This window comes from Geotrypetes seraphini, chromosome 10 (assembly GCF_902459505.1).
Source record: "Geotrypetes seraphini chromosome 10, aGeoSer1.1, whole genome shotgun sequence".
Lineage (NCBI taxonomy): Eukaryota > Metazoa > Chordata > Amphibia > Gymnophiona > Dermophiidae > Geotrypetes > Geotrypetes seraphini.
The window spans coordinates 94,988,724-95,004,782 of record NC_047093.1 but is presented as its reverse complement, the minus strand read 5'-3'; the positions used below and the strand labels follow the sequence as shown (position 1 = coordinate 95,004,782).

Genomic DNA, 16,059 nt, shown 5'->3' with positions numbered 1-16,059 from the left:
CAGACCACTCTTTAGGGCTGGGGGCAGGGTTACCATATGGCTCCAGAGAAAAGAGGACGGATTGAGACATTCGAGTTTTACTTCTATTGAAGTGGAAGTAAAACCCGGATGTTTTAGTCTGTCAACCTTTTCCTTTAACCATATGCTAACCCTAGGTGGGGGTAATCACTAAGACACGCCCTACAATAACCACCAGGTCCCAAAGTGCTACCAGCCACAAAATCTATGGAAAGATACCAATGGGTTTGAACAACCTGGGTTCTTTCATTAATATTTGCGGTCGGTCGAGGACCAGGGATCAATTTTTAACAGGCAATGAAAAAACTGCCGGTACTCAGTACACCCCGGAAAAGAAGCCTTGTGACTGAGTAATGCTTCCTTTAGCAAGCCCTTTGATTAATGAAAAGAGAATAGTACTTGAAAACAAGTCAAGAAAAATATATTAACTCTAGTGCGAAAACGGACTCCTTAAGCTCAAAATCTAAGATTGCCTAATTTCGTTGCTATGGAAACTGTCTGCCATCCCTCCTTCCATCTCTCGGAACCTCTAGAGCAGGGAGAGCCTTGCTTGGGGGAGCAGTTAGTGGATCGGACGACTGATGACGGTTGCGTGCGCCTGCGTAGAACGTCGAGACGGACAGCGAGAAGGGAACGGTGTAGGGGAGCGGGAATGTTCGCGGGGTTACCGGAGCTTGGCGTCGCTAACGGCGAAGATCTGAAGGAGACCCTGACTAACTGCACTGAACCACTGAAAGCTATTGAGCAGTTCCAGGTACTGGGGCCAGGAAAGAGCCCTGAGCTTCCCTCCTTCTCTGAGTGCTAGCTATAAGTGCACTAAAATTCACTAAGTATTCTTATCTTGCTGTCCAGAGCAAGGCAAGGAAGGTTAAGCTGTTAGTTGCAAAGTCTCATCGTGGTAGGAAAAAATGTTTGGAGTTCCTTTCTCACCACAATTCCTGTAAACCGTGCCGAGCTCCACGACTATGGAGATGGTGCGGTATACAAACCTAAGGTTTAGTTTAGTTTAACCTAAGATAGCAAAACAGGCAATCTAATTAATCTCTCTTTGTCGTTCTCGTTAATTCTTGAGAGCGAATAGTTAACAGTGACTATTATGAGTTAGCAGTGCACGCTACTCTATTTACATATATGAATATGATATGCAGGTGTTTAGTTGCAAAGTGTGACTGTAGTACAAATGGCTGAGGATTATTACGGTATTGGGAAGTGCAAGTTTTTAAACTTATGGTGGGTCATTATAAAAATACGTAACTTTCCTTAATATGTAAAAAAACTAATTTGTTGCTGAGTCAAGAGGTGAAAGCAGTTGTAGAACAAAAGGCGTAATAGATGATAGAGGTATTCAAATATTACAAAGCTACTAATGATGCTCAAGAAATGTTCTAGTCTGAAATTGTATTTCTACGTAAACCAAGAATCATGTTTTTTGTGGAAACGGTACTCTTTTCAAATGCTTTAACAAGATTTGGGTTGCTGAATAAATTGCAAAGTGAGTACTATGACATTTTTGTTTTGGCCAATCAGGGATTTCCTTAGACTCCTCCCTGATTGGCTCAGATGCCTCGGGCTCCTCCCAATCATGGTCTTAGTCCCCTCTCTGTACATCACATGGTACACTGGGGTGGGGCCTAAGGCCTGCATTGTAGACGGCGGAGGAGCAGGAGGGACTGAGCACCTGTCTTGCTCCTGACTAAAGGTACAGGGAGGGGGGAGGGCGACATGACAATGGGGGAGGGTCCAATGGTAGGAGGGAGTGGGTATCCCTTCTGCCATATCAGTTTGCGCAGGGAGGGGGGACATTGGCAGGAGGGAGTGGGCATCCCTCTTGCCATTTTTTTTTTTTGGTTCGGGGAGGGGGGGCGTTCTTTTTTTTTTTTTAACTTAATTTAATTTGGCAGATATTTTGCGTGTTTAATACATGCAAAATATCTGTGCCATTAAAAAAAAAAACCCGGCAGAAGCCCTGAGTGACAGGAGGCTGCTTCTCCTGTCACTACTGTCAGGGCTCTACACTGACTCAATCGCTCACTTTGCTTGCAAATGATTTGTACCTCCGTGCAAATCATTTGCATACAAACTTGATAGTGAATCAATCGCTGTTTGAGAATTTGCCAAGAATGATTGAGTCACTATCTTTAGTGAATCTGGGCCATAGAGTCATCAGCACATGCTTCAGAGCCTTCTTCCAAATCCAGTGTATTCCAGGTGGTTTAGGAATTGGAAGATTGTCATCATGAGGCACAGGTCATATTGCAGATTCAGGATTAGGATATTGAATTTGACTCTGTTTTTAAAGAAAATCCAGACACTTTGGTTGAGCAGAATTAACAATCTATGCAATGGTCCTTCTGTTCCCTCCAAACCATTGGCACAGTCAATGGCATTGATGCCCGAATGCCTTTCAGCCATGCTCCAAGGTTGTTGGCACAAGATTTACAACACACGTGAGGTGCCCAAACCTTATCATGCTCTCCAATTTTGCAGCCAAAACAGAGTTCATAGGCTTTCCTTAAGTGGAGTCATATTTCTCTTCTGAGACTTTCTGTATACAGAAGACGTCAGGGTGGTTTGCACACTTTCTTGACATTATGCTAACAAAACAACATAAACGTTTCAAAAGCAACAACTTGATAACTAAGAAGCAAAACCCTGATACAAAATTGATGATTCTCATGAGATTCTCGGAGAGGGTGAGAGCCAGAAGGCCTTGAGCATGCGCAGATGCTCAAAGCCCCACAGCAGCCCAGCATAGAACCAGCGGCAGGCACTTTCTGCACTGGTGCATGGATGGTAAGGTAAGGTAAGCACATGGCCGGTCAGTGGGGGGAGGAGGCGATCTCGGTTGCGAAGGGAGGAAGCAGCGCCGGTAGCCTCAGGGGAGGTTGGGATGTCAAAGTGGAGGACAGCAGTGGGAGAAAGAAGACAGAAGAAGAGATATGGGTCGGGGGAAGTGGAGAGATGTACCTAGTAAGTCAGTGGAACGAATCATCTGAGTTTCCATTATGGCCTATGGGGAACTTTGCTTTGATATACGACCACTTTGGATTATGAGCATGCTTCTGGAACGAATTATGCTCACAAACCAAGGTACCACTGTATATACTGTTCTCTCAGGGTTTCCACAGCTGGCATTGTGCTTGTTGCAGGTTCCAGGTCTTGCTGCATCTTTGTCTGGTAGAAACTGACATTTCAGCCACCATGTTGTGGCTTTTTTCAGGGTATGCTCTGAAGTCTGCAGTGTGACTTTGGAATTAGTGGTTTCACTGACCTGATTGGGAACAGGGCAGTCCACCAATTTGAATTTTGGCGGGAAAGTCAATTGGTCAGAAATTTGAATTTTGTTGTGAAAGTCCAAAATTCAAATTGGTGGGTTCCCAATCAGGTCAGTGAACCCACTATTTTTAAAGTCACACTGCAGACTTAAGAGCATACCCTGAAGAAAGCCACAGCATGATGGCTGAAACGTCTGTTTGTTTCTACCTGACAAAGATGCAGCGAGACCCAGAAACGGCTACGCTTATTTTTGCAAAAGGCAAGTTCGATCATGTCTCCCCACTCCTCTCCAAGCTCCACTGGCTCCCAGTATACTCGAGTCCTCTTTAAATGTGCCTGCTTAGCCTTCAAGATCCTACATGGCGTCCTTCCTCCCGTTATCCCACTCTTTTGGAATTCCTCAAAACCACACTCCACCAGACCCTCCCAAAAACTGAAACTATCATTCCCCTCTATAAAAGGTATATCCCGCGTAGGAAAACTTGGAACATCTCTCCCCTTTAGAACCACAGAACTCTGGAACAACCTCTCATCCCCACTCAGAAACTCAAGCTCCTTCCAATCCTTCCGCAAACACTTGAAAACTTGGCTCTTTGCAAAAATCTAATCACCTCCCATTCTCCAGTATTCTGTCCCTCTCTTTCCTCTTAGTCCCTCTCCTTTATCCCTTATTGTAGTTCCTTTCCTCTTAACTCTGTAAACCGTGCCGAGCTCTGCGCTTGCGGAGATGGCGCAGTATACAAACCTAAGGTTTAGTTTAGTTTAAACCTGCAACAAGCCTTAGTATATACTGTTTCCAGATATTGCCCCCTTTTCCCATCCGTGTAGAAGTATTCAGTGATTTACTCACTTGAGGGCTTATACTCACCCCAGGGGCTTTGATCACCCTGCCCATCAATTCTAATTTAAAGCCCAACTGGCCACAGTGAGAGCCTTTTGGAGCCGCATGCAGCCCGCGGGCCATATGTTGTGCAGGGTTGTTTTAGATGGTGTTGAGTGATGCAAACAGCATAGGTTAGAGTGAGTTCTAGCAGAGGGGACCTGGCTTTCTTTTTGTTTGTGGGCCAGTGCTGGAGATTGTAGGGATTAGATTGCAAAGCAAGGAGGAAGAGTTTTTAAAGTATAGGTTTGTTTGTGAGAAGGGTCTTCATGGTTTGGAGTTATGATTTGTTGGGTGCCAAGTTTGAAAAGGTTTACTTATTGTTTTACAGTTTCTGTTAAGTTTAAAAGGCTTAGAAAGTTTACGTACCACTTCATGATTGAAGTTTATTCTGCAACTAGTCTTTAAGTCTGTTACATTAACGGGTGCTAGAATAGATGTGCTTGTCTGTGTCTTTCTTTCTGTCTCTCTCTCCTTGGCCTCTGTCTGTCTTTTTTTCTTTCTATACTCTCTTTCCTCGGCTGTCCACCACCACCCCTTGCCTGCTCCCCCTGTCCAGCAGTAGCCCTTCTCCCTTCCTTTTACCTCCCCCGTGTCCAGCAGCACCCTTTCCCTTCTCCCCCTGTCCAGCAGCAGCCCTTCTCCCTTCATTTTACCTCCCCCCTGTCCAGCAGCACTCCTTCACTGCTCCCCCTGTCCAGCAGCAGCCCTTCTCCCTCCATTTTACCTCCCCCGTGTCCAGCAGCACCTCTTCCCTGCTCCCCCTGTCCAGCAGTAGGCCTTCTCCCTTCCTTTTACCTCCCCCCCATCCTGCAGCACCCCTTACCTGATCCACCTGTCCAGTAGAGTACCCCTTCTCCTTCTCCTTTCCCTGCTCCCCCTGTCCAGCATCTGCTAACCCGGGCAGCCTCGGGGCTTTTGCTAGGCAGGCCCACCTTGCATTATCGAAGTGGGCCAACCTAGCAAATGCCCCATGGCTGCTGCGTTTGCTGGTCCGGGGTGAAAAGAGGCATCCTGACAGTGGCAGCGCAGGAGTCAAACCACCGCTCAAATCTCTCCACGCGCTGCAAGCTATTGTGAGCAGCCCCATGCGCCGCAAATCGAATTCGGCACAAAGGCACACAGCACGGTGGCAGGGATCACGAAACCCTAAGCGCTCATGCGCGCTTAGGGTTTTATTATAGAGGATGTCTGTTGTAGGTATGGAGCATGAAAGGATTTTAAATTACCCGACTGGAGAAGTGGAACATTCATAAGTTCCAGATGGTTGATTGTCTTCTAGTCCACTGATGTATGTTGTATTGTGGATGTGAGGGTAATTTAGTTCTTGTGGTCAGTATGGATTTCTGTTGCTTTTGTGAACTGCGCTAAGAAGCGCACCTGTAGCTTGCACCTTAGGCACGTAGCAGGAGCATTAAGGGGGGGGGGGTGGAGTGACTCTCCCATGCCAGCTTGGCTCATTATCAACATAAGTAAAACAAAAGAAGGTGATACTTGATCTGAAGAAGGTGGTTCTGTCTTTGAATGCTAATCAAAATGTATTAAGTTAATCCAATAAAAAAGGTATCGCCTTTTTATTTGTTTTGTTTCTATTTGTTAACTTTATAGTAGACTAACACAGCAATCACGCTACTATAGTATCAACATAAACATCAATTCCTGAACTTCAAAAAATATATGAAAAAAGGAACCACCAGATAAAGGAGCTATCACAGTTGTCAAACTGGTATTGCTATAATTTGCGCTCAAATTAATTGAGTTGCTTTTTCAAGTTTAGCTTCTAGATTGTCAAGATTGTTCTGTGTATTGCTATGATTCTAGTGAGCAGTATGATTAGTAGTAGTAGTAGCAGCAGCAAGTTGATACGTGTAAGTTGCATACTATTTTGTTTTGGTTCTTACTACATTTTCAAGTAAAGTAGGCAAAGAAAATATATGCAGTAGTTTATGGAAAACAAAATAGAAAGGCAGTATAGAAGTTACATGAAGACGATAAGACAATGCAAAAGGTTCAACTTTTAAGCACTTAACCCAAGTTTATTCTGAAGCACTTCCATTCTTTCCTAGACAGAAAATGGTGTCCTGTTACCTTCTCTGCAATCGGCACTGCCATTCTTGGACCTACACAGCATTCCCAGGCTGGAATTCCATCAAACAGTATTTGATGAGCTGAGGGAAAAGTTGCTGGAAAGAGTTTCTGTTATTGCTTCTGAAGGCAAAGATGAGGACAGGTAAACTTACTCATGTCTTAGTGTTCCCTGAAATAAAAGTATTTGTCAAAATAGATTGACAAAAAAACCAACTTTCTATTGTTTGTTTTTACACATTGTATTCTTAAGCTGTGAAATCTGTTTCCAGAGGATGTCAAGATAGCATAGCTAGATTTGAAAAAGATTTGGTCAAATTCATGGAGGAAAGATGGTGAATGGCCTTGTCCCCGTACCTGTAGTAACCAGTCTCTCCCCCCCTCCCCCGTTCCTGTGGGTTACCCACTGCTAGCCGTGGGTAACAGTCACCGTGTCATTCTCTAGATGGAATACTGCAGGTAGGCTGTTTCACTGTTAAAAGACCAGCTCACCTCCTGCTGAGAAGGTGATTGTCTCTTAATGAGTCAGTCAAGTTCCCCAACAAACAGAAGTGAAGGAGGGGCAAGCCCTCACAACACAACCAAATTCTGCTGGTATCTAATTTTTCCCTTTTAAAGCCAAATATCCCCAATAAATGTAAATATTGCAAATTTCAGCAAGTTTTAGGGAAGCTTTGGTGCCAGAGGACATCATATTTGGGGCTAAACTGCCTGGGAGAGAATGCAGACTCTGTGAAGGTAGACTACAGCTCACAGGGCAACCCCCAAATATACCTGATGAGTCAGCCTGTTTTGTGTTACTTTTGAGGCTCAGGGTCTGTTCCCTGGGAGCCTGCTTCCTTCTTATTTTTTAGTCTTGCATGGAGGCTCTGAGGCCCCTGTGTGAATCCATTTGGTTTTTAGGGAGCCAGATGTATTTTATTCCCCTCCGTCGCACTGCAAGGATTTGTGGGGGATGAGCTTTCAATTGGTCCAGGTCCAACTTACAGCCCAAAGATTTCCAAGTCTGGAATGTTCCATAAGGATTTGAGGCAGAAAGTTCTCTCCACTTCTGTGAGTACAGCCCATTATTCCCAATGGGAAAAATCAGGGGGGGAGTTGTCTGAAAAGGATGATTTAAGGGTTTTTGAAGCCAGAGATAGGGTCCCCCCACTTCTAAAACTCCTTTCCCTGAGGGCCCGTGTGGTGCGATTTTTCTGGTGGTGGCCATCTTGGATTTAAAACTATATATATATATATATTTTTTTATAAAGCCTCCATCTACCTCAAAATCACTCAATTTGGTTCAAAATTGACTTTGATGGACTCTTCAGGTGGTTCTTCCCCTATATCCTGCCAGTTTTGCACTGGATGGTTGCCTAAGGAGTGTCTGTGTACCGCATGCTGCAGCATAGGAACAGGAGTCTAGAACTTAACCTCCTCTGATCCTCTAGGGCTCCTCTGATCCTCTAGGGCTGGGGAACTGCAAGGGGACTGAGTGCTAGGGAGAAAATCCCTTACTGAGTCCTCAAATAGCGAAGGCATGAAATTATAAGTGCGTAGACACTGCAGAGCCTGAGAAAAGCCAGTCTGAGGTCCTGCAGGGGTCCTTGGAGCCTCCTGTCCAAGGATTCACTCCAGAATTTGTGAATTTTCTGTGGAGCGAAAAACCAAAGAGACTATGGAAAATAATGCTCTTGAGATGTTGTTTTATTGTCAGTTCAAAATAAAAGTTCAAGGTAATTACATCCACTTGAGAGCAAAATGACCCAGTTGTTTCTGACAGGACCTAATATGGCCCGTGTTTCAGTTCAACTGTACCTTCTTCAGGGGTCTAAAATTCAGCTCACATGTTACAAATGGTCAGTAGGATGTGTATACCAATAGCATTAATATAACTAGAAACAAGACTTCTCAATATATAAATCAAATAATAAGACTTGAATATAAATGTTGAAAATATAATGCAATTTTTCACATACACTCAGATTTGTGTAATCCGACCAAGAGCCATAGCTCCTATAGTCAAATCCACCGTCCCATCACTGTGTATGACTTTGATGTGAAAGATAGTAAGTGAGGCTACATGCTCTACTGATTAATAACTTTGTTCTCAATGGCAATGAGAGGAGAAAACAACCCCTCCACTTTAAGATGAATTAGCAGGAAAGCTTTAACTGAAACATGCAATAGTTAAAGAGCTTTCTCAATCTATTACCTTTGTGGCTGACCTTGCTGTTTTTTAATTTTTGAAAATGCTTTTTTGCTAATGTTTTAAAAGCAGACTAGAATCCCAAAAGTCATGACAACTTTTTTTTTTTTGTGGGGGGAGGGTTGCTGCTTCTCTTTCAGATATATATATATTTTTTATCTTAGCCTTCATATTTATTCTTGTACCAGCCCTGTAGTACCCTCAAATAAAAATATAGGTTAAGCATCATCCCCCCCACGCTTGAACCGGCATCGCACCCTCCGCCCGTGAATGCCCCCCCCCCCCCAGCGAGAACTGCATCGCACCCCCGTGCTGGAAGTGGCATCCGCCCACCCAAACAAGCTCCTTACCCCATCTGCTGCATGCCAGTGCCATTTAAAGAAAGATCCTGTCTCTTGCCTGGGCTGGGCCTTGAACATCTGCGCATTCTCAAGGCCTTCTGGCTCTCGTTCTCTCCAGAAGGCCTTGAGCATGCACAGATGCTCAAGGCCCAGCCCAGGCAAGAGACAGGATCTTTCCTTAAATGGCACTGGCATGCAGCAGATGGGGTAAGGAGCTTGTTTGGGTGGGCGGGCGGATGCCACTTCCAGCACGGGGGTGCGTTTTCAGGTGGGGCGTGCAATGCCGGTTTGAGTGGGGGGGGGGTGATGGAGCAGTGTCGGTAGCCGTGGGGGGGGGGGGAAGGAGAAGGTGGAACGAATCAAAGCGAGTTTCCCTTACTTCCTATGGGGAAATTCGCTTTGATATACGAGCATTTTGGTTTACGAACATGCTTCTGGAATGAGTTATGCTCATAAACCAAGGTTCCACTGTACTAAAGTACTAATGATGCTGGTTTTCATTCTGTTAAATTAAAAAACCATGACACAAAAAGTTCCCATTCTAAAAATATAAGGACTGTGAAAAAAAAGAAAGACTAGGTTTTTACCTGGATAATCTTGTTTCTGTTAATACACACAGGAGTCTGTACATTAGGTGATCAATCCATGCTTGCAAATCACTTGCAGAAAGGTATCAATTACATCTTTCAGTTCCACTTCCTTCCCCAGTAGAGTATAGATCCCTCTTCAGTTTGTACCAAAGCAATTGAGCTCCATTATAACAGGAGAAAAGAGAAGGAGGGACATAGGAAACTTCCCCGGAAATAAAACATATATTTCTGTTCTGCCTTGTAACTCTTGAAAAAGAACAAGTTATTAGCATGAACTTGCAACATAGGTGTTATCAATTAACCAACCTGCTGTGTGCAACTAGCACTAACACAAAAGGAACTACAAATCTCAATAACTCAGTACTTTATTAGTAAGTTAATCATACACATTCAACCAACTGACAGAAGAAGAACTCCAGTTACAGACCATAGAGTTGTCCAAGGCAGAAAGCAGGCAAATTGCAGAATGCACAGGACAGGCTGTACGGACTCCTGTATATATTTACAGGAACAAGATTATCCAGGTAAGAACCTAGCTTTCTAGTATGTTAGCAAGAAAACTGTCATTTACTGTATGTAAAGGAAATCATTATAGAAACATGATGGCAGATAAAGGCCAAATGGCCCATCCATAGTAACCATTATCTTTTCCTCTCTCTAAGAAATCCCACATGCCTATCCCAAGCTCTTTTGAATTCAGCCACAGTCTCTGTCTCCACCACCTCTTCTGGGAGACTGTTCCATGCGTCTACCACCCTTTCTGTAAAAAAGTATTTCCTTAGATTACTCCTGAGCCTCTTAACTTCATCCTATTCCCTCTCATTCTAGAGCTTCCTTTCAAATGAAAGAGACTTGACTCATGCACATTTACGCTCTGTCATATCTCCCCTCTCCCACATTTCCTCCAAATTATACTTATTGAGATCTTAAGTCTGTCCCCATACACCTTATGATGACGACCATGCACCATTTTAGTAGCCTTCCTCCCATTATTCAGCATAAGCTTACATAATTTTCAGTAGCATCTGTCAAATTACAAAGACTAGGAGACACTTGATGAAACTACAGGGAAATACTTTTAAAACCAATAGGAGGAAATATTTTTACACTCGAAGAATAGTTAAGATCTGTAACGCGTTGCCAGAGGTTGTGGTAAAAGCGGATAGCGTAGCTGGTTTTAAGAGCAGTTTAGACAAATTACTGGAGGAAAAGTCCTGTCTGTTATTAAGATATGGGGGAAGCCTCTGCTTGCCCTGGATCGGTAGCATAGAATATTGCTACTCTTTGGGTTTTGGCCAGGTGCTAGTGATCTGGATTGGCCACTATGAGAACAGGCTAATGGGTTTGATGGACCTTTGGTCTGACCCAGTAAGGCTATTCTTATGTTCTTATGATGCAAGCAGCTAAGCAGGGGACAGCCCCTGAACTAAAAAAAAAAAAAATAATAAATACAAAAACAGGTTGGCTAGCTAGGTGTCCCTGAGGGCTGATCCTGCTAGCAGCAAACTTCTGCAGCATGAATCTGCGCGTCTTCTCCCTGGCAGAGGTCTCAACAAGTGGGAACCTCTGAGCACCGAGCCTCCAACTGAACACTTTGAAAAGATATCTGAAAATAATAAAACTGCAGAACAGAGTAGAAACACTTACGAGAAATTGCTTGCAGAAAAAAACAGAGATAGGAGCAACAACCTGGGTTACTCAGATGGGCTGTTTCCACTCTACATAGAGCTAAGAAGCTGTTGACGGTAGCAGCCTATGCCAAGGCCTGGAAGACCTTTCAGCACTGATGTGCTGTGGATGATGTAGAGCCCTTGCGAGTTCCAATTTGGGCAGTCCTGGACTTCTTGCAAGAGGGACTTCAGAAGGGTCTATTGGTCGGATCACTAAGTGTGGATAGCAGGCCTTTCCTATTTCTAAGCTTGGGGGAAAAGAGGCTCTCTGACCTCTCACCTAGATGTCACCCAGTTCATTAAAGGGGCTCTTCGATTGCGCCTTCCAGTGCATCTCCCTTTCCCTTCCTGGAATCTTAACACCATATTACAAAGTCTCAGTAGAACTCCATATGAACCCTTATGGGAGGCTTCCCTGCTGGATCTTATAGTCAAGACTGTTTCTGGTGATGATTTACGTCAGCGAGACAAGTTTCCAAATTACAAGCTCTTTTCTGCAGGAAATCATTCCTTAAGATTATGGAAGCAGGGCTTTCCTTACGCACAGTTCAATCCTTCTTACCGTAAGTAGTCTTGGCCTTCCATGTCAGTGAGGAAATCTGTTTACCTGCTTTTCACCTTTTTTTGTGACCAATCATGCCAAGAAAGGGAGGCCTGTTTCTAAAGCCTTGATTTCAGAAGGATTAAAATGGCCATTTGTGAGCTATGGTAAGCAGTCTTTTGATCACACTGAAGGTGCACTCCACTAGAGAAGTTGCTGCCTCATGATCTGAGACTCAGGCAGTTTCACTTGAGGAAATCTGTAGAGAAGCCACTAGGTCTACCCCCTGCAATCTGTACAAAACTCTTCTGCAAGACTTAATCTTCTGCCAACCTTGCTACACTCAACCTTACCCCTCTCCTCAAACACTTTACTGGCTCCCTATCCACCTTCACATACAGTTCAAACTCTATTATTAACCTACAAATGTGTTTGTTCTTTAGCCCCTTAGTATTTCTCCTTATACACCTCCCCGAGAACTTTGTTTCTCAGACAGATTGCTTTTATTACATTACATTACATTAGTGATTTCTATTCCGCCTGTGCCTTGCGGTTCTAGGCGGATTACAAATTATAAGAGATCTGGACATTACCGAGAGAATTGCGTAACAACGATTATCTAGAGAAATTACATAACAGTGATTCATGTACTTTACATGGTGTGGTAGAGGATTCAATTGTAAGAATTACATAGCAGAGAATCAAGTGATAACAGGATACAGTAGAGAATATCAGTATATACGGGTTACAGACTAGAAGTTACCTAATAATGACGTAAGAAGTTTGTTGGATAGTGAGGTAAATGCTTATATAGGAGTCAGAATATGTTTGGAAGGACAGGTTCTAGGAGAAGACTAATGTGTTATTCAATAGAGGGAGAGCTTGTGCGAAAGGGGAGGATATTAGTTGGTAAGGACGTGTTTTTTGAATAGAAATGTTTTGATTTCTCTTCGAAACACTTTGATGTCTGTTGTGTTGATCATTAGTTTGGTGATGGTGGGGTCAATTTTCGCTGCCTGTGTCGCTAGAAGGCTGTCGTATAGTTTCTTACGTCGGGTTCTATTATGAGGGGGGAAGGTGAATAGGTTTTATCTGTACCCTTCTCCTCTATTTTGTTCCTTTCAGCTCGCTGCCCAGTATGCCTGGAATAAACTACCTGAGTCTGTCCGCCACACTCCTTCCCTTGTTCAGAAGTAAGCTGAAAACCCACCTTTTTGAGACAGCCTTCAACTCATAACCCTACTCCCCTCTGCTCACCACCCTAGCCAGCAGTTTAACTGTCCTCTCTAACTGTAAGCCCTACTCAAGCATCCTGTTTGTCTTGATTGGGATTGTCTCCTTTGTGACTGTACAGCGCTACGTACATACATCTGATAGCACTCTAGAAATAGTTAGTAGTATCCTTCATACCTTCTCCAGGTTGTATAGGGTGGATGTAGCAAGCAGGAAGGATGCTACTTTGAGTCCTTCGTTTTGAAGGTAAGCTCAGCAGGCCCACCCTAGATTCCAGGGACTGCATTCAGGATCATTAGACACATTGAACTAAAAAGAAAGATTAGGTTCTTACCTTGATAATCTATTTTCTTGCAGATATGTCTAGTGGTCCTGAAGTCCTGCCCTGTCAGTGGGCTTCACCTGCCTTGGAGAAATGAACTGAGAGGATATTAAAAAAGGGAGGGGAAACACTCAAGAACATAAAGTCTGGTTTAAGTCTGTGCTTGATAGCAGGACACACGAGTAGCTATGAACTCTATATAAGATTAGTGCTGGTTGCACATGTTTTTGTATCTGGTATGAGCAGTTACTTGAATGTTATAATGTTAATTGGTAATGTTCGTTATAGAGTAGAACAGAATTGTAGTGCAAGGATTTTTCTCCCTTTTCCCTCCCTCCAGTTATATCTTTCATTATAGTGCTACTTGTTTGCTTTTGTACAAACTGAGGGGGGCAGGGGCAGGACAGCTCCCAGGGAAGGAGGTGGAGTTCAAAAGATGATTGACAGCATTCTGCAAGCAACTTGTGGGTTCAGATGCATAACCCTAGCATTCAGGACTAGACATCTACAAGAAAGAAGATTATTGAGGTAAGAACTTAATCTTTCTTTACCCTTCTTAGTGAAGGTAACTTTTTTTTTTTTTTTTTTTTTTAATAAATCATTGTGGTTTGATAAGTCACTCAGAGCTTCGTTCTCTCCTCTGCTATCAGTTGAATCTCAAGTTCTGGAAGCACAGTGATTTGGCTGTTGTCTATCCTAACCCCTTTCTTCTAGACAGCAGATGAGAAAAGAAATGTCTGTTGCAATGCAGTAGGTAGGGTGGGGAGTGGACATGATGGTTAGGGAGCTGAGTGATTCTTTTCTGCTATCCTGCCAACTCCTCCTTTTTCTTCTCCCTTCATGTCCTGCAGTGCAGCTAGTTGAAATTCAGAAAGAGGAGCAGAAAACTGCTTCTGTTCCTGCTCCTCCCTCCTGTTCCCCTGGCAACTCGACTGCATTCGAGGATAGAAGGTGGGCAGGAGCAAGGAATAGCAGCTCCTCTTTGCTACTGTATGAGCTTTCTGCTTCAGCCCTCACCTTTGTTTTCTGCAGTGCTGCTCAGGTGCCCTGTGGACAAAAGGGCATAGGTTGCATTTTGCATATGAAGGAGCCTTATGTTGGTCACACTTGATGTAGATGGTTTTCACTGCTGGAGGCGGAGTTGCTGAACTGCATGTCTTTAAAAATACTTTCTTCATATTCTTAGGTACAGCAAACTTGAGGATCTGCTAGAGAAGAGTTTTTCATTAGTGAAAATGCCGTCTATCCAGCCTGTAGTTATGTGTGTTATGAAACACTTGCCCAAGGTAAGATTGACTTTTTAAAATGGGGAATATGGACCTGCAGTCTCCTCTTCTGATCAAAATGACATTTGAGTTTAAGATTTCAGTACTCATCATTCCAAATTCATACTGAAGGTATGCTCTCTATCTGAGGCAGTAGAACGCTAAGAGGCTTGCCCAAGGTTACAAGGAATGTCAGGGGGAGAAATGTGTTTTGTACATTTGTACATATCCTCACTAGGGGAGAGCCTTTGTAAAAAGAGAGGTAGCATATCGTATTTATACTGATGTCATCCAATTTTTCTTTCCAACGTCTGATTGGAGAATTGAGTTGAATGAAAGATTAACTGGATGTATGAAGAGTGTAACTGAGTGGATGGTGAAACATAAATTGGTTCTGAATCTTGCAAAATCAGAAGTTATGCTGATTGGGAGAAAGGAAGACCCACAATGGCCTAAAAAGATCAAGGTTAATGGTCAGGTTATTCTGATACAATGAAAGTTGAAAATTCTAGGAGTCTGGTTAGATTCAACTCTCAGCATGAGGGATCAAATCTTGTCTTTAGTTAAATCTACTTTTTTCCAGTTGCGACTGTTGAGCCACTTAAAATCGATGATGTCGACATGATTTCTGGATCGTGGTACAGATGATAGTTTTATCGCAACTGGACTATTGTAATGTCCTTTATTTACAAATGATCCAAAATGCTGCCGCAAGGTTAATTTGTGGGGTCAGAAAGTTTGAACACATAACACCTTGGCTGAAGAAACTTCACTGGTTACCTGTGCAATCACATATTATTTTCAAGACATTAACCTTGGATTACAAAGTCACTTACCACGGAATTCCTTGGTATCTATTGCAATTTATGGTCTGAGGAGGCGATACGATTGTCATTGATGGACTTTTCAAAAGTACATTATGAAAATACAAGAACTGCTATTTCCAACATGGGAGTAACGCTGTGGAATAAATTAACTGGACCAGAAAGAGCTCTATCTGATATTCAGAAGTTCAAAAAAAATGCTTAAACCTACACTTTTCTTAGAAGCATTTTAATAAAAGATGTCTTTGCTTAATGCTGATTTTAGGATGAGTGCATTGTGAGGATCTGTGAATCTACTGTTTACATGGAATGACCTGTAATTTAAAATGTTTGTATAAGTCTTGTTTGTTCCATTCTGTGAATTACTTTTGTAAAGCCACCTAGGAATAGGTGGTTGATAAATTTTTCAAATAAATTAATTTGAACCAGAATTTTCCTGGTTTCAAAGTCTGATTTAACCTCTAGACCAGTGGTTCCCAAACTTGTCCTGGAGGACCCCCAGGCCAGTCGGGTTTTCAGGATAACCCTAATGAATATGCATGAGAGCGATCTGCATATAATGGAGGTGCCAGGCATGCAAATCTGCTCCATGCATATTCATTAGGGCTATCCTGAAAACCCGACTGGCCTAGGGGTCCTCCAGGACAGGTTTGGGAACCACTGTTCTAGGCTATTCTTCTACTTAGATTCCTATGAAATGAAACTTGTGCTAAACATTATTTAGAATGTATACGTTAAAAACGTAAAATGGCAGAGTACATGCTTAATAGTCACTTAGTAGAATACACAAAAATTTTGATGCCTCTGTTGGTGGTTAACGGTA

General features: G+C 43.1%; 1 protein-coding gene across 1 annotated transcript in view; it reads left to right on the top strand.

The window, feature by feature from the left end:
* The first annotated feature begins 225 nt into the window (after positions 1-225).
* The window catches only part of NELFB (negative elongation factor complex member B), a 139,623-nt gene continuing 123,789 nt past the window's right edge, over positions 226-16,059 (top strand). The window contains exons 1-3 of the mRNA XM_033961919.1: positions 226-772; positions 6,241-6,404; positions 14,334-14,433. Of these exons, the coding sequence (XP_033817810.1) occupies positions 506-772; positions 6,241-6,404; positions 14,334-14,433 (531 nt within the window). The 5' untranslated portion in view covers positions 226-505. The remainder of the gene's footprint in view (positions 773-6,240; positions 6,405-14,333; positions 14,434-16,059) is intronic.